Genomic DNA, 18,842 nt, shown 5'->3' with positions numbered 1-18,842 from the left:
CACTGTGACTACTAGCCAGACTCCCAATGATAATTTATGATTCCATCATAACTTTTGTGCCAAGGCTGCTGGAGAGAGAAATATTCTTCAACTCTTCTGTGAACAGTCTAGCATACTTGAAAGTTTTTTTGAATAGCTCCCCGCTGATTATAAAGCCGGTGAAAACCAGTTATTGTATGATATTCGCTAGAACTTCATGTTGAATGCTAAATGCCTGAGAGATAGATTTGCATAATGTTGCACGGGCAATTAAAAGGAAAGAATTAAACTGATTTGTCACGGAATGATTAGGTACGCTTGAATTTCTGTGGTTTGATATGCTTTGTATTTTTGCACTGTTTAGTTTATAACAGAGGCAATTACATTTAGGCTGCTGCTATTTAATAATAAAGTCATTGTGTGAGATGTTGTAAACAGTACGATCTACTACATCCTTATGTCGTGAATCACTTTACATTTTGCTGATTATCTCGGCATGATGTGCTTGAGTTAATTTTATTGTTTGAAGCATCAAACAGGTGGTTGATGGATTCCATTTTGGAGGAAAAATAGACAATAACTCTCACTCTGCTGAAAATAGAACAAAACTGTCTTACCTAAGGGAATGAAAGTTAGAAGTGTTTTATCAGTGGGTGTAAATAACTGACTGTGAGGAGAACAGATTAGGCCAATTAGGAGAAAGCATCTGGGACTGACATTAAGTGCATGCACATACATAGATTATCACAGCTCTTTCTGTGGTAAGATTCACTAGCAGATTTATCTCTCCCCTTCCTGGTTTGCTTTGCGGCTGTCTCTCTGTCTTAGCTCCCCAAATCCCCTCAATAACACTCTAAGAAAATGATGCCTTGTAAATTTATCGTGAGAAGGATTATTGGGGAGTGTTGCTGCTGCACCCGCTCGCCCTCCTCCCAGCCTCAATTAGGGGCAAACAGACAGACAGACGCAGCCTTTCTCACCTCCCTTCCATTCGCGCTAATGAGATCCCAGCATCCCCTCAATAAAAAAGCGTTTCTGCAATCATTTCTTCCCTTTCTGCTTGTCTGCGCTGGGGACCTACACAGGCCATTAGAAGTGCTCCCTTTTCTCTGTGATTCACCGTGCAGAGGGGGGTAAACACATGCTCCTCAACCCTCCTTTCTCCTGTGCACCTCCCGTTTTTCGCTTCTTCTCATCGCCTCATGCTTCCGCCCTCCGCCCACGTCCCTATCCCCAAATATCTCTCTTGAGCCAGATGGATGTGAGCCTGGATGTGAATGAAGGAACGTAGAGGGCTGTTTATGACTCAGTATTTCCTCTGCCTGATTCACATCATGCTCTGATTTAGGCAGAGTTTTATTTTTATGTGGAGGAAGAGAACGGGACAAAGTGAAGCACACGGTGATCGCTGATGAGGGAGATGAGGCAAAGATAGGTAAGGGTAGGATAAAAACAGATACTGGAAAAGATATTTATAATGAATGCTGAGGCAGTAAGAGAAAATCTTCATTGTGTGTTAATATAGATCCATTCAGTCCTCCTCACTGAGACATGTCTTGTGTTTGGATATTATTTGTTAGGTCTGCCAAAGTGACATCTGCAAATGTATGACTAAGATACAAAGATACTCTTAGTGACAGACTAGTTAGACCAGAGACAAGAGCACAACCCACATATAATGATATGATATTTTATTGATCCCTGTGAATATTTTTCTCTCAGTCCCTCTGTGGGGATATCAAAGATCAGGGTCGGCTGTCCTACAGCTGCTTCAGATTCAGCTTGTTGCTCAAGGTCAAAATAGCAGAGCAGATGCTTCAAAGATGAGGCGTAATATTGCAGATAAATTCACGTCCATGTTTACCTGAGAGGGAATCCCAACAACAACTCTGGCCGCATCTTGCATCATGTCAGTTTTTGACATTCAACAAAATACACATCTGCTATACTACAGTATACACTCTCTGGAGAAGTCGATGTGGCAGTCTGCCATAACTGCAAACACCCAACAGAGACACAGATTGATTGAGAGGAATAAAGTGTGTTTTCTTTGAACACTCAACAGGCTGCTTGTGTGCTTGTTACCAGCTTTTGAACCAATATTAACAGATGATGAGAGGTTAAGTTTTCACATAGGAAAGAAAAACAAGGGAATATAGTTTGAATGCATTTATAATTATCTTCACTTTTTACTGCACCTGGACCTGCCATAGAAAGCATGCTCTGATTTACTGTGATAAATCTAATGTACAATGTTTCTGTTCCCATGTGAGCGATGAAGATATATTGTATTGATTTTTTTTTCAGTGGCTACAGTGAGACTATAGCCAGGACAGGAGGTCAAGTGAGCCAGGGTTGATAGCAGACACATCTGTGTATCACTCTCCAGGCATTTTGTCCACCCTCTCCCATCGCATCACGTCACTTTGTCATGCGGCATGCAGGGGGCATTCAGCAAGGGCCCGCAGGCAAGAGTCGAACCCCCAGCCGCTTCGTAGGACTCACAGCCTAACTACATGGGTTCTACCAACTGAGCTACCAGTGGGCCCATAAATTCAAAATTTGTCTTAAGGGAAAGAACAGAACTACTGGCATCAATAAGTATATGAACCTCAAAATTGTCCTTAAGTACAGTGTTTGATTAAATGTACTCAGTTACTTTCAACCACTGCAAGCCATCCACAGAAAAAGAAGTCCAATCTCACCCTGACCACAGCGCACTCTGTCCTTTTTTTCACCCCTGTGTTGTTCATTTAGGAATGACTCTGGCCTTTCCCCTTGTAACCCATTTAACAACCTTATAGCTGTGTGTTTAATACAAAGTGACTGTGTGTGGGTTAGAGATAAAGACTATCTGTCACATAAAGCAACTGCAAGCATCCCACCATCTAAGGCAGAGATTGCTGGTGCACCTTGGAAGAGAACCCTGTCCCTAAAGCTCATAGCTTCATCATACATGCTCACACACACAGTCACACATCCTCTTATCCCTGACAAGGATGTGCACATTATTACCGCCACCTACATGTGCACAAACAAACACCTGGTCCAGAAGTCACATTAAACCCACGCGGTGGCGTAATCGTGCACATCATCCATATCCACCTCATTCTGTGTCTCCCACACTCCCTCCGTCATTAGCTACTTTATTCCCCTCTTCCAGCAACATGCATCTGTCTGTGCCTTCACTTGCTTATAGCTCCACAGAGGGAGATAAAGCCAGCCACAGGTCTTTTTATTTCAACAACATTTATCTCTCCTTTAGGGCAGAATTACTCAGATTTTCTACCATGGCATATGTAATTGTATATTGGAACAGTGATAAATGCTGTGATGTTGTGTTTGTCTCTATCTATCTTGCAACTCCCAACAAGATCATGCTCAGACTCACTTATATATCTCTTCTGACTCTTCTCAGTTGCATGTTTTAATCACAGAATACCAACTTCTGCCCCCCAATAGGTGATGCTGAGTCTCTCCATTTAAATGCAACAGCCTTAAGAATACACCAGTCTATCCTGTTGCTAAATCAAAATCAGTGTGCTGCCAGCTGAGGTCTGAAGTTGTATCATATCTAGGGGTGTCATCAGTCTCCAAATCCACAATTCAATTTGACTTTTGATGTTTGATGTTTTGATGGACTATTGAGTTTTGATTCATTAAAATCAACAGATTTTAACAAATCAAGACATTGGTGATATGCACTGACAACAAGGACCAGAACAATACTGGATTTCTGAAGTCAGGCATCTTGCTGCACCCTGTTCTTCTGCAATGGTTTAATAGTACCAGACTGGAAAATTAGCGCCACCAGCTGTTTACCTAAATACACTTAAAGGGGCAATATGTTGCAATTGCACATGTAAAAATGAGCACTGAAGTCCAAATAGGGAAAACAGGGAGCTGAAGCCATAGATGGTATATTAAACAGATTGAGATCTGATTTAATATATGATCTATGGCTGAAGGGAGCTGTTTACAACCACCACCTCCTTCCCAGGTTTGGGGAAGCTTGGGCTGGCAGCAGGAACACCACAGGAGCACCGCAGGAGTGCAAGATATGCACAATATCATAAATTGACAAGACCAGGTGAGGACAAGTCCTCCTTCAACTGTCAGTTGTCTGTCAATGTAAAGCTATACCCATTGTCCTGAAAGTTAAAGCCCACTGTTCTGAAAATACACACTGGGGACTTAAGTGAGTTAAGTGACTGCCTGTTTCCCTGATTATTAATGATTTCTTATGACTCATACTCATTCAGTGAGCATTCAGCATTAATTTGAACTCTAATTAATATGTAAGCTGTGAACAAAAAGTTATTATGGCCCAGAATAGAAATTTCAAAGGGTGACATGCAGCTGCATGGTTGTTGTTAGAGTAGCAAGTATTTCAATTTAACATGTTTCCTTGACCTGTGGTGACATTTGTCTGATTTCTTTTTTTATCTGTTGTAATTTTTCTACAGCATGCAGTTCATGTTGGCCTATTTGTCATCGTCTACCTTCTGTACACGTGTTCCTCTATCAATAGCAGCCTGTGCCCTTGTGGCTGTTTGTGGCTGTATTTGTGGACGTTCTTGTGAGAGTTTCCCCACATGACAGCCTGCAGAAAGCCTGTATTTATAGCCTATCATCATTACAGCTGATGGTCGGTAACAACACAGAATGGAAATATTTTTTTCTCTCTCCCTCCTTTTCTTTCAAAATTTTCTGAGATTTTCCTCTCCTGCAGAGCCAGTTAAAGCACTGAGGTGTAACTGGGTGAGAGGAGAGAAGTTGATGTTGAGAGGAGGTGGAATGGAGAAATGGAAATGGGATGGGTAAAATGGGTATGGAAAATGGAGCGAGAGGAGAAAGAACAGAAAACAGTAGGTTGATTTATGGTGCTCGATTTAGGGGGAATGGGCTGGTGGTTGTAAGGGGAAGTGTAGGAAGAAAGGTGGGAAGGCTGGTTGAATGACGGAAGATAAGAACAAGGTAAATGGAAGGTAAAGTAAAAGTGGCAGTGAAGAGAGGAAAAATGACAGGTTATTAAGATAATAAAGATTGTGTGGAGAGTAAAGGTGAAAAAAGATAACCAGATATAGGTTTTATTTCTGGCACAATGGACTATTTTAAGAGGAATTATGCACCACCATAGCTGTATTAGATCCCTGAAGTTGCTCTGGGTTTTTAATACCGATGCTGTTCCTTCACTCCAATGCTTTTCTGACAGCATGTCTGTTTATTCTGCCTTGAAGGTCTGCTGCTCATCCTATCTTCCTCAGTCAAACTCCTCTGGATTAAGAGCAAACGCTGGGTTGCACACACAGATTTGACACAACAAAGCAAATAGTTTGTTTATTACAGATCTAGCCATCATTGTAATCCCACTTTTTAGTGACTGCATTACGTGCAACAATGCTTTACTTCTCCACTGTTGCTCAAAACCCCACAAAAATAGATAGAAATGCCCCAGACGGCAGAGGGAATTCTCTTTTAGCCAGTCACTGGAGAGGCAAATCTTGTGTGTGTGCCTTCCTTTCAATTCTAATCCAGTTTAAATGCAAATTATATGAAAGGAGACGACTGACATGTGCAGGGCACCAGTGTAAAGAGGCAATAAGTATTGTACTGAAGCTATCCAGGTGAACTTCAAAGATCAGGATGAGGATTGTGAGATGTGATATGATGTGAGAAACTTTGGCATTAACAATTCAGGGAGAACTATATAGTTTGATGTTGTTATAAGTTGACACAACACAATCAGACAATATTGAGAGCATGGGCAATGAACAATGGTAGTTGTCCTGATTGATGTCACTTGTTTAGTGTCCATTGCTTATTTTTTTGTGCATTTTGTTAATATTGTGAGCCCACTAAATATGGTATTATAAACACTGTCACAAGAAACTGTTTAACAGTATTTAACACTAGATCTGCCAGGGGTCACTGTGAACCTAAAACAGCCAGTGGGTAAAATTAACATGCTATTAGAGTACATTGATTTTCAAGGTGCAAGCAGTCAGTGATGTGTTAATGTTTAACAGTGGGGAGGCCCAACATGGGCAACCCCTGCCTCCTCATCACCAGCCTTTATTTTGACAGTATAGACTTTACCTAAATTATGGAACTCTAACAGCTGAGTGTGATGCTACAGACTCTCCTTCAATCAATGCATTGAGTCTAATATGTAATTTGCATTCATAATGCTCTTTCTTGTATCCATATTGAACATTAGCCTATGACTTATGATGCAGCTCTGTTGTGCGTGATAATAGACAAAAGGCACTGCCAGTAGCATCATAGAATGTTTATTTAACACATGAAATGTGAAACTGTGTTCTCTGTGGGGTAAATTTTATCTGCTGGCTGTTATAGGCATAATGCCCATTTTTTAAAAATCTGGCTTCATCCAGACAATGTGTAACAGTGAAGTGTGGTACGTAACACACTGTGTGAGGACTATTTTATTTAAACAAGTTACATACACTAATAATGAGATGTAGCCTATGTGTAATGTCCTTCTTTTTTAGTCAAATAGGAATGTATTACATAATATTAGTTAATATTATCTGAAAGCACTAAGTAATACAATATTACTGTCTGTGTAGAGTACTATGTTACAGTAATTTTGCTTTACTGGCACTGTTTTTTTTCAGTAATAGATGCTTAATAATATATTACTGTTGTGTAATGCATTACTTTTGTAATGCGTGACCCCCAACACTGGTTAATACTATCTAGTGAAGGACCTGTAGGCCACTGTCAACAGTTTGTCCTTAGATATTATCTAACTAAAATAAGTTCATGAATATTCTCTCTGAAAGGGATGAATAGAATAGAACTTTTTTTTAATTTATATTTAACTGTGAGTACACTTGAGTACCATGCTTGTGTGCACCTGGCCTTGCTTTTTATCTGTACTGTGAACACAGTGCGTTCCAAATGTGGTACACTGGGTTTTTAATTTGGCTACTTTGAGGAAAAAAAGACATAAATTGCAGAATAATACAGCAGCACGATTCTAAACACATTCACCAATCGCTTGCTTCAAGCAAAAATGCAAATACAGACCAATTCCATTAGACAGCAAAAAAGGGGGGAAAAGATAACTTTATCTTTCTCATCCCTCATTGCTCTTAATACACAATTAACCCCATTGGCTAATGAACGATTGTGCCTCGCACATCTAAGTCAGCAGTCAGAATGTCCTCTTTTGCTAATGCGATAGAAAATTAGCCCAAAGCATTTTTTGTGAATGTGCTTGGTCTCTCTCTAATTGGGTCAACAGGAGCCTAAAAAAGTTTGAGAGAAAAAAGGAAAGATAGAAAGAGGAGGATGACACAGAGGTGCGCTGGAGGCTAAATGGGTGTATTTCAACTCACAGCAATGGTTAAAAACCCCACTCCAGCTAGCAATAATGGTATCAAGATAGCTTTAGTACCTTATAAAAAATGCAAAACAGATGTGCTTTTTTCCAGGCATGTTAATATGTCAGAAAGATGCATTTGTGCCTTGAATGTTAGTTTCAAGTGTTCTGATTTAGCTAATTAGTGTCACAAATCTTGTGATAACATGGGCTTAATGAGAAGAAATACTGAACGCAGCATTATGTCAAATGTGTCATTATGGGAAAAGTATATTTTCCTCTGGCTGAAGAATTTAGTTACAAATCTGCTCATCACCATAAACATGTCTGGGATATTATAGGGAAGTGAGCCCCGAGAGGACAGACCCATTACAACCTTCTGTAAAACATAACATATCAGCATGGTACGTGCAAATGATCACAGGCAATTAAGAGCTTGGTGTTAGATTGCAAGAATCATGTCTAACAGCCCCACTGGGGTGTAAACCCTGCTCAGACAGCATGAACACACACACACATGAGCCCTGTAAATTACACTGAACGATATCATAAGAGCTCAGTGCACATTGAGCTGTGAGGCCTGTACTACAGATCAAGGTAGAACTGTGTAGAAAATGTGTACTATCATTTAACATACTTTTGTGTAAATAAACAGTAGTATAGTACCATTAATAAATGACTGATTGATCAAATGCTATGTTTTAGCTAGAGTGGTGATAACACAGGAACATGGGCGAGGGCATCAGAAGCTTGCATGCAATGCATCATGGTACATGTAGGCACTGCTGCACTTCTCCACAAGCTGGAAAACTTTTCTTGGTGTATATAGCACACACTGAGGAATTTAGTGCTTCAACTGACTACACTGGATATTGACGAGAGAGGTTTTTTTTTGTTTGTTTTGTTTTTCTGTTCTGTTCCTGTCATGTGTTCTATATGGACTAAGTATAGCACTAACATTTATATTATTTCATTATTTCTTGCACGAACACCTATGCCCTCATGGCATTTTCAGTAGTTTGTAAAAAGGTATTCTTCCAAGATTTGCCTTCAAGCTGGTGTTGCAAAGCTTCCACATTTCTGAAAAGAAAAACTACAGTTACATCCATGCTCATTGCAGCTGTTGAATTCATTTAACAGCATCTCCCTCTGTATGACGGATGGGTGTAACACGGAGATATCCCTGCTGCAAGGCCTGCTGTGTGAGCAAGATTACAGTAGCAAAGTGCAGCCTAATGTGTCAGAGAGGCAGTTTAATGTCCTATTATGGATACCAGGGTCCTGACAACCAATAAAGCATCCAGATGCAATTTGTCCCCCTGATGCTGTTAGTGGATAAATACGCTGTTGCCTTCTTCCTTTTGTGCATCGGTCTCTTGAGACCTAGCTCTTTGTGTTTTACATGTGAGGGGCCTGTGATTACACAATGTTTATGCCATGTTAATGCGTCTTTTAGGTAATGATTTAGTCTGGGTTTCTGCATTTGAAGCTGACAGTTCAAGAACACTTAGATATTTATGACTGTTGAGGCTGTGGTTCTCTGATTGGGGTCTGTTGGGATCATGAGGTTATCTCCCCCATGATGCCAGTAGTAAACAATGTTCAAACACTCTCCTAAAGGGACAGTTCACCTCAAAAATCATAATTACATATGTTTACTCTTACTTGTGGTGCTATTTATCCTTCTAGATTGTTCTGGTGTGAGTTGCCAAGTTTGGGAGGGAGTTTGACCGTAGAGATGTCCACCTTGTCTCCAGTATAATAATACTCAATGGCACTCAGCTTGTGCTGCTGAAAGCAGTAAAAAAAAAAAAAAAAAAAATTACATTTGTTAAATTCAACACCAGTGTCTCTTTACAGAAATCATGATCTGGTTTCTGAAGATAATCCACAGAGCTTGTTGTGAGCAGTTTCATGTAGGAACTATTTTGTTCTTCTTTCTGTGGTAGAATCTATCTGAACTACTTTCTTTCTGCTGGGACTACTTTCTTTATACTAGAAAGAAATATGTATGTGAACTGTCCCTTTAAATACTTGCCACAAACGCTGTCATTGCTGCTGCTTTTGTCACTGATGTCGCTACAAATTATTTAACGTCCTTCAGGCCCTGTCTTCTGGTCCCTGTAGCTACAAAGTTGCAATTTGACCTCCTGTCATGTTTAAACTCCAGTCACAAGTGATTTGTAACTTTCAGCTGTCTGAAACATTTAGTTGCCGGGAGAAACATTATTTTTTAAAGCGGTATTTAATCAGGCATGCCGATGAAGAAGACTTTCCTTGTGTGGTGATGGCCTGGTGGAAAAGAAGGGGACTTAAATACACATTCTTCAGTGATGCCCAGTGCAACCATAGTCTCACACTTGTGACCCCTGAGCAGTTTGGGTAAATATTTGTTCGTTCCTCGTGTGCCTTCACAGTATTAGTTAAAAGACTAACTCTCAGGCTTCTGACATCACTGCCAAATGATGGTTGTGTGAATTGACAAAGGTTTTAGCCGGGGGAGCACTGTTTTAGATGCTATCTGTGTTTTATTTCAATTATAGCAGGGATCACAGAGACTGCCAGTGTGATAACAAACCAGCTGACAGCTCATCCCTCAGGACAGGAAACGAGTTGTACAGCAGCTGATGTCATCTAAGGTTAAACGTCCATTGTGATGAGGCACTCTTCAAAGGCCGACGCATTCAGCTATTGTTCCTCTCGCCTTTCCATCATTAGTTTAAAGAGGAGATGAAAGTCTAGTTCGTGACATCCTGACAGGCCCGTGGCTCCATAAGTCTCACCCTGATTATAAAAAGCATAGAGAGAGGGAAGCAGGTATACACAAATGTAAGAATGTATAAAAATAAGATGGATGAATATCAGTGTATGATGTCTGTGGTGCCTACCTCAGCCTTCAGTATGATGAAACACAACCCTCGACCCCGAGATGTTAAAGAGATGTTAAATGCACGATAAAACACTCACGCTGCTCCACTTTTGAACAGTCACTCATCAAAATTGAGATTTTAACCTCCGACACAGCAACAGCATACGTGATATGAGAGAGATCTTCATTTCAAGGGTCCCTCTTAAGGAGGAAGATGATGTCCGCTGGATATTATCCCCCTCGCTGTGTTTTAGTGCTAATGAATGGCAGCTAATGAACACCTCCTCTGTGGCTGGCTCCCCTCAACGCCCTTTGCTCAGCCAGTTTGCTGGTGGCTGTCTGGGAGATGAGAGGGAAGGGGGATGAGGGGCGAAAAAGGGAGGGAAACAGAAGGAGAAAAGGACACAGCAGGGGGCTGTCACACCTCGTACCAGCCCAGCGCTGAGGTGGCAGTGCCTTTAGTTTCAGCATGGACCGATCAAAGACAGCGTTGTTGCAGAAAGGAGGAGGGCGCTGAGTAACAGGTTGAGATGCTGTGTTGTTCTCAGTTGCATGCATGGATGTGGAGTTTGATCCACAGGTGATAGAGCTTGCAGCACACCTCTCTTTTCAGTTTTACTAGTTGATATGACTTACGATGAGCTCTTTCATGTTTCATTAACTGTTTTATGTTTTCATCTCACTATTTTTCAGCCACAGGGATCTGAAGCCTGAGAACCTGTTGCTAGATGAAAAGAACAACATCAGGATAGCAGACTTCGGCATGGCCTCTCTTCAGGTTGGAGACAGCCTGCTGGAAACCAGCTGCGGGTAAGCAAAAGAGAAAACATCACGATGCATGCCTTCTAATGCAGCACTTTAACAAATAAGGGTTCCAGAAGGGTTCTTCCTGAAGGCCTGAGATTCTGCCCCAAGCTATTTGACTCTGAGGAACCACTGTTTGAAGAAACGGTGCCTCAAGGGTTCCTTGTAAGACTAAGGGCTCCATTAAGAACCCCTTTCTCCAAAAGAACCCCTTTGAAAGAAATAGTTCAAAGGATTGTTGAAATCCCTGATGGTGAATCATCAAGGATTCTTTGTACCATAATATAAAAGGGTTCTTGATAGAACCCCCAGAACCCCCAAGGGTGAGTTCTAGATAAAACCCTTGAAATATAAAGGGGAACTCAGTGAAACCCCCTGAATGGGTTCTTGTTATCACTATTTGATGGTGGAAAGGTTCTGAATCGGTCCTCCAGAGATGGTTCTGAGTGGAACCATTACACCATAGAAGGGTTTTCCTTTAGAACTTCTTATACAGATCTTTTCTACCAACATGGAAACGACTCAGTTTCTGTTCAAATATTTCATTTTGAACCGTTCTGGAGTTTTCCTTGGGAACCAAAATGAGTGTGTCATGTTCTACAGCCTGACTCCCTCACTAGATAATATCAAGGTCCCAAGAATTTTGAATGGAATCAGAGCTAATGGTGGAAGACGATCCATAAGAGTTTCTGGGTGAAACCTTTCACAGATGGTTCAAGGTATTACCTTTTATGTTGGTTTCTAGGTAGAAGTCCCTGAAAAGAGTTCTTTGTAACCTTTATAAAAGGAACTAAAAATGGCTTTTCTCTTATGGCTACAAGCCAAAGAACATTTTTGATTCTACTTAGCACCTTTATTTTAAAGAGTGAATGTCTGGAGAATAAAGGTAAAAACAGGTCACAGTGGGAGGGCACATGGAGTTGCTGGAGAGTGGAGAAGCAGCGGAGAATGATGAGTGGAGCTATCAGGCCCTCTGCCAGGTGCCGTGTTCTTAAAGCCTCCGTTATCGCGTGGTGTTGATCTCTCGAGGAGAGTCAGTGTGTGTTGCTCACAGAGTGTGCTATCTGGCTGTGAGCAGGGCCAGGGCCACGGCCACACATTACTGCTCTCCGTCTCCTCATATCTGACGCTGGGGTTTACGATCAGGCAGTCACGACCACACGAGGCTCATCAATCCCACAACGACTGTAATGAATTCACTTGCAGGAAAAGTCACTTTCAAAGTCTTTCGAAGATGGTCGTACATATTGTGGGAGTGTTTTTATTTAACCCTGAAGTGTAGTGAACGGTGAGCAGGGTCACATCTGTCAATAAAAGAAGCAGTACAGTTGATGATGGTCTACTTTTAGCTAGTGGGTTCATAACTCAGAGACAGCGTAGATTAATAGTTCACTTTATTTTTATCTGGAAATGAGAGGTCAACAGGTAAGGTCAGCCATAATAGGTTTGCATGAGGCAAATCTTTGTAGATATAGTTTAAAGTTACAACATATAGAAAACAGTAGAAACAGTAGAGAAGAACATGTGACAGACATCTAAATCACTCAAGAAATTCTTCAAAAAGTCCAATGGATGTAAACCAAGGGATCTAGGGCTGTTTTTGGTGATCTGGATTAGGAATATGATACTAGAAATTTAGTAGTCCATACGAATATCAGTAAATCCACAATACCAAATATCTGATACCGCAGTAAAAAAAAACAAAAACAATAATAAAATTCAGCCCATGTTATTTTTTAAATTTAAACAAAAGATACTTGCAAGTGTTACGTACTGCTCCTTTCAAGCAGACTAAAATACTTGTAGGCATATATGATATCCCTGTCAGGTCTGGAAGAACTGCATCCTTGGTGCCGATAGTGCTTCAGAAAATTGAGTATCATCACCATTATCAAAATTTTGGCATTGACTTTGTGCCGAAGTATTGCTTCTTGTGACATCCCTAATATGGATGTATTGGGGAGAATCTTTGTTCTGTGGTTACACATGACACTGCGTGCAGGGTTGGGAGATAGAGAAAGCCGTGTGACATCTGTCTCTAGCTCAGACCTGATTCTGTCCAGATTATAGCTCCAAATCAGCGGCAACTGAAATTACACACACTCGCATACACGCAATTCCACAAACACACATGCACACAGTGCTGGCAAGGCTTAGTTCATCCCTGACCTCTAGGACCCTTTGTCCTCTGCTTGTTTGGTTGTCTCTCTGTCTGTCTCTCTCTGTCTATGACTCTCTCTCTCTGTAATACACATGCACATTTAAGCCTGTGCGTGCACGCACACAAGCAGAGAGCTGAAACTGTTGCATAATTTTTCCAGCAGTAGCACAGTGCCTAAGCTCTCATGACTCATCGGTAGAGATCAGGCCAACTGAGAACAGCGAGCAGCATTGCTGTCTGCAAGTAAAATGTGGATGATTGAGTCATTCTGCAGCCGTGATGACCACATGAAGAGTTTCCTATTCCTAGAAAGGCCACAGAACGCGACAGCTCTTACTCAGCTTTTTGCAGCATTCTGCAGACCAACCATATCTATATTTGATTGCCGTCTGCTTCCACTCTAAGCATTTCTGCTGTCCCATCCAGGTGCAGTGCATCTGCTTAGTCCCCCACATACACTCACAAAGTGCTAAAGGCACTTGTTGGAGGTGGGAACACAGAGCTGTCTTTTACAGAGATGCAGCTACACATACCCCAAACTCCCACACTCCCACACACAGCTAAGCAAAGCAGGTCTGTTTTCATTCCACTCTCAGCTCCATCACGGTATCCTGCTCTGTTTGTGTGTGTGTGTGTCTCTCACAGGAATGTGTGAACACCCTTCATGTTTGTGTGTATCTATGACGTGGCCTACTACGTGCGACTGTGCCAAACACTGTATGTGTGGTTATTGATTATTCATGCTCTTCTGACTGTCCCATCTCTAAGTGTAGATATGACAGTTTTTAATTAAACGCATTTATCTGGCCCCTTCTCACCATGCACCAGCTTGACACAAATGTATTCCATTTTCCATGGGTAATGGAGTCCAGTGAAGATGAGGCTCGCCCCAGGTAGAGAAGAGGGAGCCTCAGAGCACATGCATAAATACATGCAGACATGCAGACATGCAGACGTATAGATGGGCAGGATCATTGGCAAGCACGTACAAATATGGATCCAGCAACACACGTACAAACCGCTCCCTCTCTGTGTCTGCAGCTGTGAGTTCATTAGTACTCGCTGTTTGTTTAGTTCTGTTGCTTTGATTGATGAAAGGAAATTATCTTGTATGCAGTGAGGAGCGACACAAATTTGGATCAGAAATTTATTAAAAGAAATGTATGTTATCTCCTCTCTTAAAGGGATAGTTCAAATTATTTAATGTGGGTTGAATGAAGAACTTATTTATAGTCAGTGTATTACCTACAGGAGAGAGCAGTCAGCACAATCTGAGTTTGGAGAAAAAGCAAAAATACTGGCGTAAGAGATGAATTGCTGTGGACAGGGTCAGCAGAAAAAAGTATTTTAGCCACCTAAAAAAAAACAATATCAAGTGTTTGCTATATTTATAATATTTTCATCACTTAAGTTTGCTGTGAGACAGCCATTTCTGACTGATGTTTGGCTTGTATGACACTGGTTTCCACTCTTTCCAAACCAGCCAAACTCCCTATGTCACTTTACTTCACAGAACACGGGAGTTTATGGTTTACCGCTGCCTCGGTTGGTTAGTGTGTTTGTGTTATTGTTTGACTTTGGTGTTTTGAAAGGCAGTCAGTAATCAATCGAGGCAATGACAAACAAAACTCCCATATTCTGCAAAGTAAAATGACTGTTTTTGTCAAAGGACTCTGGTTGCTTTGAAGAAAGCAACATAAAAAACGATTCATTTTCAGTTTCCCACTGGGAAAGGCTGTCTGATGGCAAAGTGAATCAGTGTAAATGTTTTTATAGTATACTCTTAAACTGGTAACGATTTTTTAGATGGCTAAAATATGGTATGTTGTTGACCCTGTCTCCAGCAGTACATTGTTTAGCTTCCATGCTGGTACTCCTGAGGACATGCCGACTGCCATCTACTGTAGCTAATACGCTCACTATTGACAAGTACCTCAAACATGCCCACATTAAATAATCCAAACTATCCCTTTAAGTCGTGATACTGTCCTTGCAATCTGTGTGCACTATGTACTATTTACTGTTGGGGAGGTGGTAATCTTGTGGTAAACTTAGAAATACTTTTTTGAACTTTTGTTTGAGACATCTCTGCAAAAACAGTTTGATACTGATAAGCCTTTCAGTGTGCAGCTTTTATAGGCTGTTTATCATTTTTGTTTCCCCACTTCATCAGCAGTTCGGTTGAGTACAATTCTTATCTTTATCCAAATGTGTTTTCTGTCTTTGTGCAGCCAGGAAAACCACTTACAGCAGCCTTTTCTCCCACGATACGTCTATTTGTTGCTCTTAAAATAAAGCCAAACTTTCTGTTGTGTCTGTTATTTTATTTGTGTTCTGTTATTGGTGTTAGGTTCAGAGAGTAAATGAGCTTTAGCAAATAGCAAAAAAAGACTGATGTTCTGTCGACCCACGCACAACTGTTTTTCAAAAGACTGCATTTTTCACTCTGGTCACAGGGAAGTGGCTCTTACAGCTTTCTATTTATCTTGAGTATCCTAGTCTATAATCTGAACGTGTGGTGTGAGCAGCAATCTTTTTTAATCATGATATAAACTTTATGATGTAAAGCCTTCTGTATGTGGCCAGAATTATAATGTGGTGAGATCAGCTATTTTTAAATAAAATTACTAATTAAATTAGTCCATCAAAGGCAGGTGAAACACAACAGGAAAGAAGAGCCATGAATACTCATGGACTCCTCACCACATGAATTTTTATGTAGACATATAGGGAAAATAAGCCGTATAATGATGTGCAAGAGATGAAATCTTCTAAGCATATACTCTGGATGATATGGCTGACTGATTAAGTGTTTTAATATTGACAAATTAGTATTCAGCTCAGGCAGAAAGCTGAGATTCTCATGTTCCAGTCTTTACCTTCACCTCATGTTTGCCTCCTAAAGCCTCTGCAAATAATTAGTTTATGTTCACGCCGGTTCCAGCTGTGGCTCGTGTGTTGTGGCACTCAAGAGGCATAACTAGAGCAAATCTCGGGCTTGTTTTTTATTTTTATTCCTTGCTCATCTGCATAATGCACTATGACACTTGCAATCAGGGAGGCCATATTTGCATAGGCTCATGTTTGAACTTCCCCGTTGACATGGTGGCAGTGTTTGTTATCGGCCAGTATTTTGACAGCCAGAGGAAGCTGCGCCGTCAGGGCTGGTATTCATGAGTACACAAGACAACAGCCGAGCTAATGGGCGCCATGTTTACAGACTTCAGATAGTCTCTCATTAGAGCCAAATGTCCTGGCATTAGATAAAACTGAGCGGGAGAAGGAGGTGGAGGTTTCGGGAGACAGGTGCCTGATTTGCTTTCTGTATGCAGTCACATGCAGATATGTCAAGAAAGAGCCGTAGTAGAGGAACTATACTGCATATAATTGATTATAAATTTAGAGTCCAATTCATGACTGTTTTTTGATTTTTTATTTCCATTTCCGTCAGTCAGATCTTTTCAGTTAAATTGTTTATTTTGCATCATGCAGTGTTGGCTTATATTACAACATCATAGATGATCAATCCTATACAAAGAAAATACTCAAATATATAGAAAAAGTGTGTTAAAATGAGAAAGGTCACACTCCATTTTGCAGTACACTAATAAGATATAAATGAGACAAAAATTTGAAATAATATGTTCTTTATTAGTTAGTTAAGAAACTCAGATATATCCTAATTAAACACCACACACCTAATGATACAGCAATAAGACATAACAAGCCATACTCTGTATCGAATTAGACAAAAACTGGAGATATGTACTTTATTTGACAGTGTTAGACCCTTTATTAAACCCTTATTAGACTTTATGTCAACATACATATTTTCAATCCAAGTACAGCTTGTTCTTATTAGTGTACTGTAAAATAAGTGGAACCTGATAAAGAAATGTCCATTCAATCTGTTTGCACTGAGTATATTGGGGTTTTTGAAGCTATGGTTTGTGTCCTCCTCTACATACATTTTCAGGTTGCCCCATTGCATTTGTCTGTCTGTCTGTCTGTTTGGGGTTTGTGACACCATGAGGGAATACTCAAAAAAAAAACTAACTAATTTTATGATAAGGTAACAGTCTTTGGTACATATAGACAACATTTTTGGTGATTGCTCTCCTTACTTTAATAATGACAGACATAGTTTTGAAGTTGTGTTAAATGCAAATAAAAAACAGAATACAATAATTTGCTAATACTTTTCAACCTATTTTTAATTGAATACAGTACAAAAACAGGATATTATGATATTATGTATTACAAAACCTTTTCTTTTAATGACTCAGACAACATTTGGGAGCTGAGGACTAATTGTTAAAGTTTTGAAAGTGAAATTCTTTCTCATTCTTGCTTGATATACAGGCTCACATGCTCAACAGTCTGGGGTCTCTGTTTTTGTATTTTGTGCTTCATAATGCACCACGCATTTTCAATGGAAGACAGGTTTGGACTGCAGGCAGACCAGTCTATGAAGCCATGCTGTTGTAACATGTGCTGAATGTGTCTTGGTGAAATAAGCAGGGACGTCTCTGAAAAAGACGTCGTCTGGATGGCAGCATATGTTGCTCCAAAATCTGTATGTGCCTTTCAACATTAATGTGGCCTTCACAAATGTGACAGCAGAAGGTTGGGCACTGGCACACCTCCATGCCATCACTGATGCTGGCTTTTGAAGTTAGCACTTTAAAAGACAGTCTGGATGGTTCTTCTCCTCTTTGGTTTTGAGGACACGACATCCACACAATTCAGTCCATATATTATTAATGTATGTTTAAGTGCATAAAGAGAGACAAAGGTATTGATAAAAGCTTTGCTTTATTGTATACAACAACTTGGATATCCAGTCCAAACTGGACATTCCAATAATTATTTCCAGAGATGCATGTGAGAAAGCAGACATTGTCTCTTTTGGAGAAGCCTAAATTTTCAGTATTTCCAGTTTGAGGAGGATTCAAACATCAACCAAAAACAATAATTTTGCAATAAAATATTTTTATACATCCAGTTATGAAAAACATGGTTGTGGTTTGTTCTACTTTGGGGTGTCTCAACTTTTCAGGGCCTTAGTTCCTCTACTAGTGACCAAAATCAGAGAAACACAGAAACATTATGGTTATGTGCTTTTAGATTGTTGTAAAGCACTTATATGTACCCCTTCCTTTTTGTTTAAAGGTACTTGAATTCACCAATCTGGCAATGACAAAGTGCTACAAAAGTGCCACCGTGTATGTACAGAATAACAAGTCACTTCACAGCCGCTCCCCTCATCCATAGCCACTGGCTTATGGAGCAGCCGTCGCAAGGTAGCTCCATAAATCTTCATACAATATTGATGTGTCAATCTAGTCATTGGGTTTACTGTCAGCCCATCCAGGTGCTGTAAAGATTAGTGGGTCTGTTCACTGTCTGCTGTGAGAGGATGCCCTTGAGTGAGCAAGCAGGAGGACATCCAAACACCCTCAGGATGTCTAAACTCCCGAAGCACATCTTGATCTACACTCACTTGGGACATTTATTGTCTGCTTAAATGGTTCTTTTCACATTTTCATGCAGTTGCGTACACCTTTTTATGTTTGCTGTGTCATGATTGTATAACCCTGACTTACTTTGCGGTACAAAAAGTTCTTAAAAAATCTCAGCTTTTGTTTTTCTTCGTGTTACTTCAGTTCATTCACTGT

At 40.4% G+C, this 18,842-nt stretch overlaps 1 protein-coding gene across 5 annotated transcripts in view; it reads left to right on the top strand.

Annotated features, from left to right (window-relative positions):
- Nucleotides 1–18,842, top strand: part of brsk2a (BR serine/threonine kinase 2a) — a 219,430-nt gene that overhangs the window by 159,793 nt on the left and 40,795 nt on the right. For all 5 annotated transcript variants that reach the window (XM_084734104.1, XM_084734103.1, XM_084734102.1 and 2 more), the window contains exon 5: nucleotides 10,893–11,009. In XM_084734104.1, the coding sequence (XP_084590230.1) occupies nucleotides 10,893–11,009 (117 nt within the window). The remainder of the gene's footprint in view (nucleotides 1–10,892; nucleotides 11,010–18,842) is intronic.

Source organism: Lutjanus erythropterus, chromosome 13 (genome assembly GCF_056507025.1).
Source record: "Lutjanus erythropterus isolate fLutEry1 chromosome 13, fLutEry1.hap2, whole genome shotgun sequence".
Taxonomy (NCBI): domain Eukaryota; kingdom Metazoa; phylum Chordata; class Actinopteri; order Lutjaniformes; family Lutjanidae; genus Lutjanus; species Lutjanus erythropterus.
This window is presented reverse-complemented; position numbering and strand designations above follow the sequence as displayed.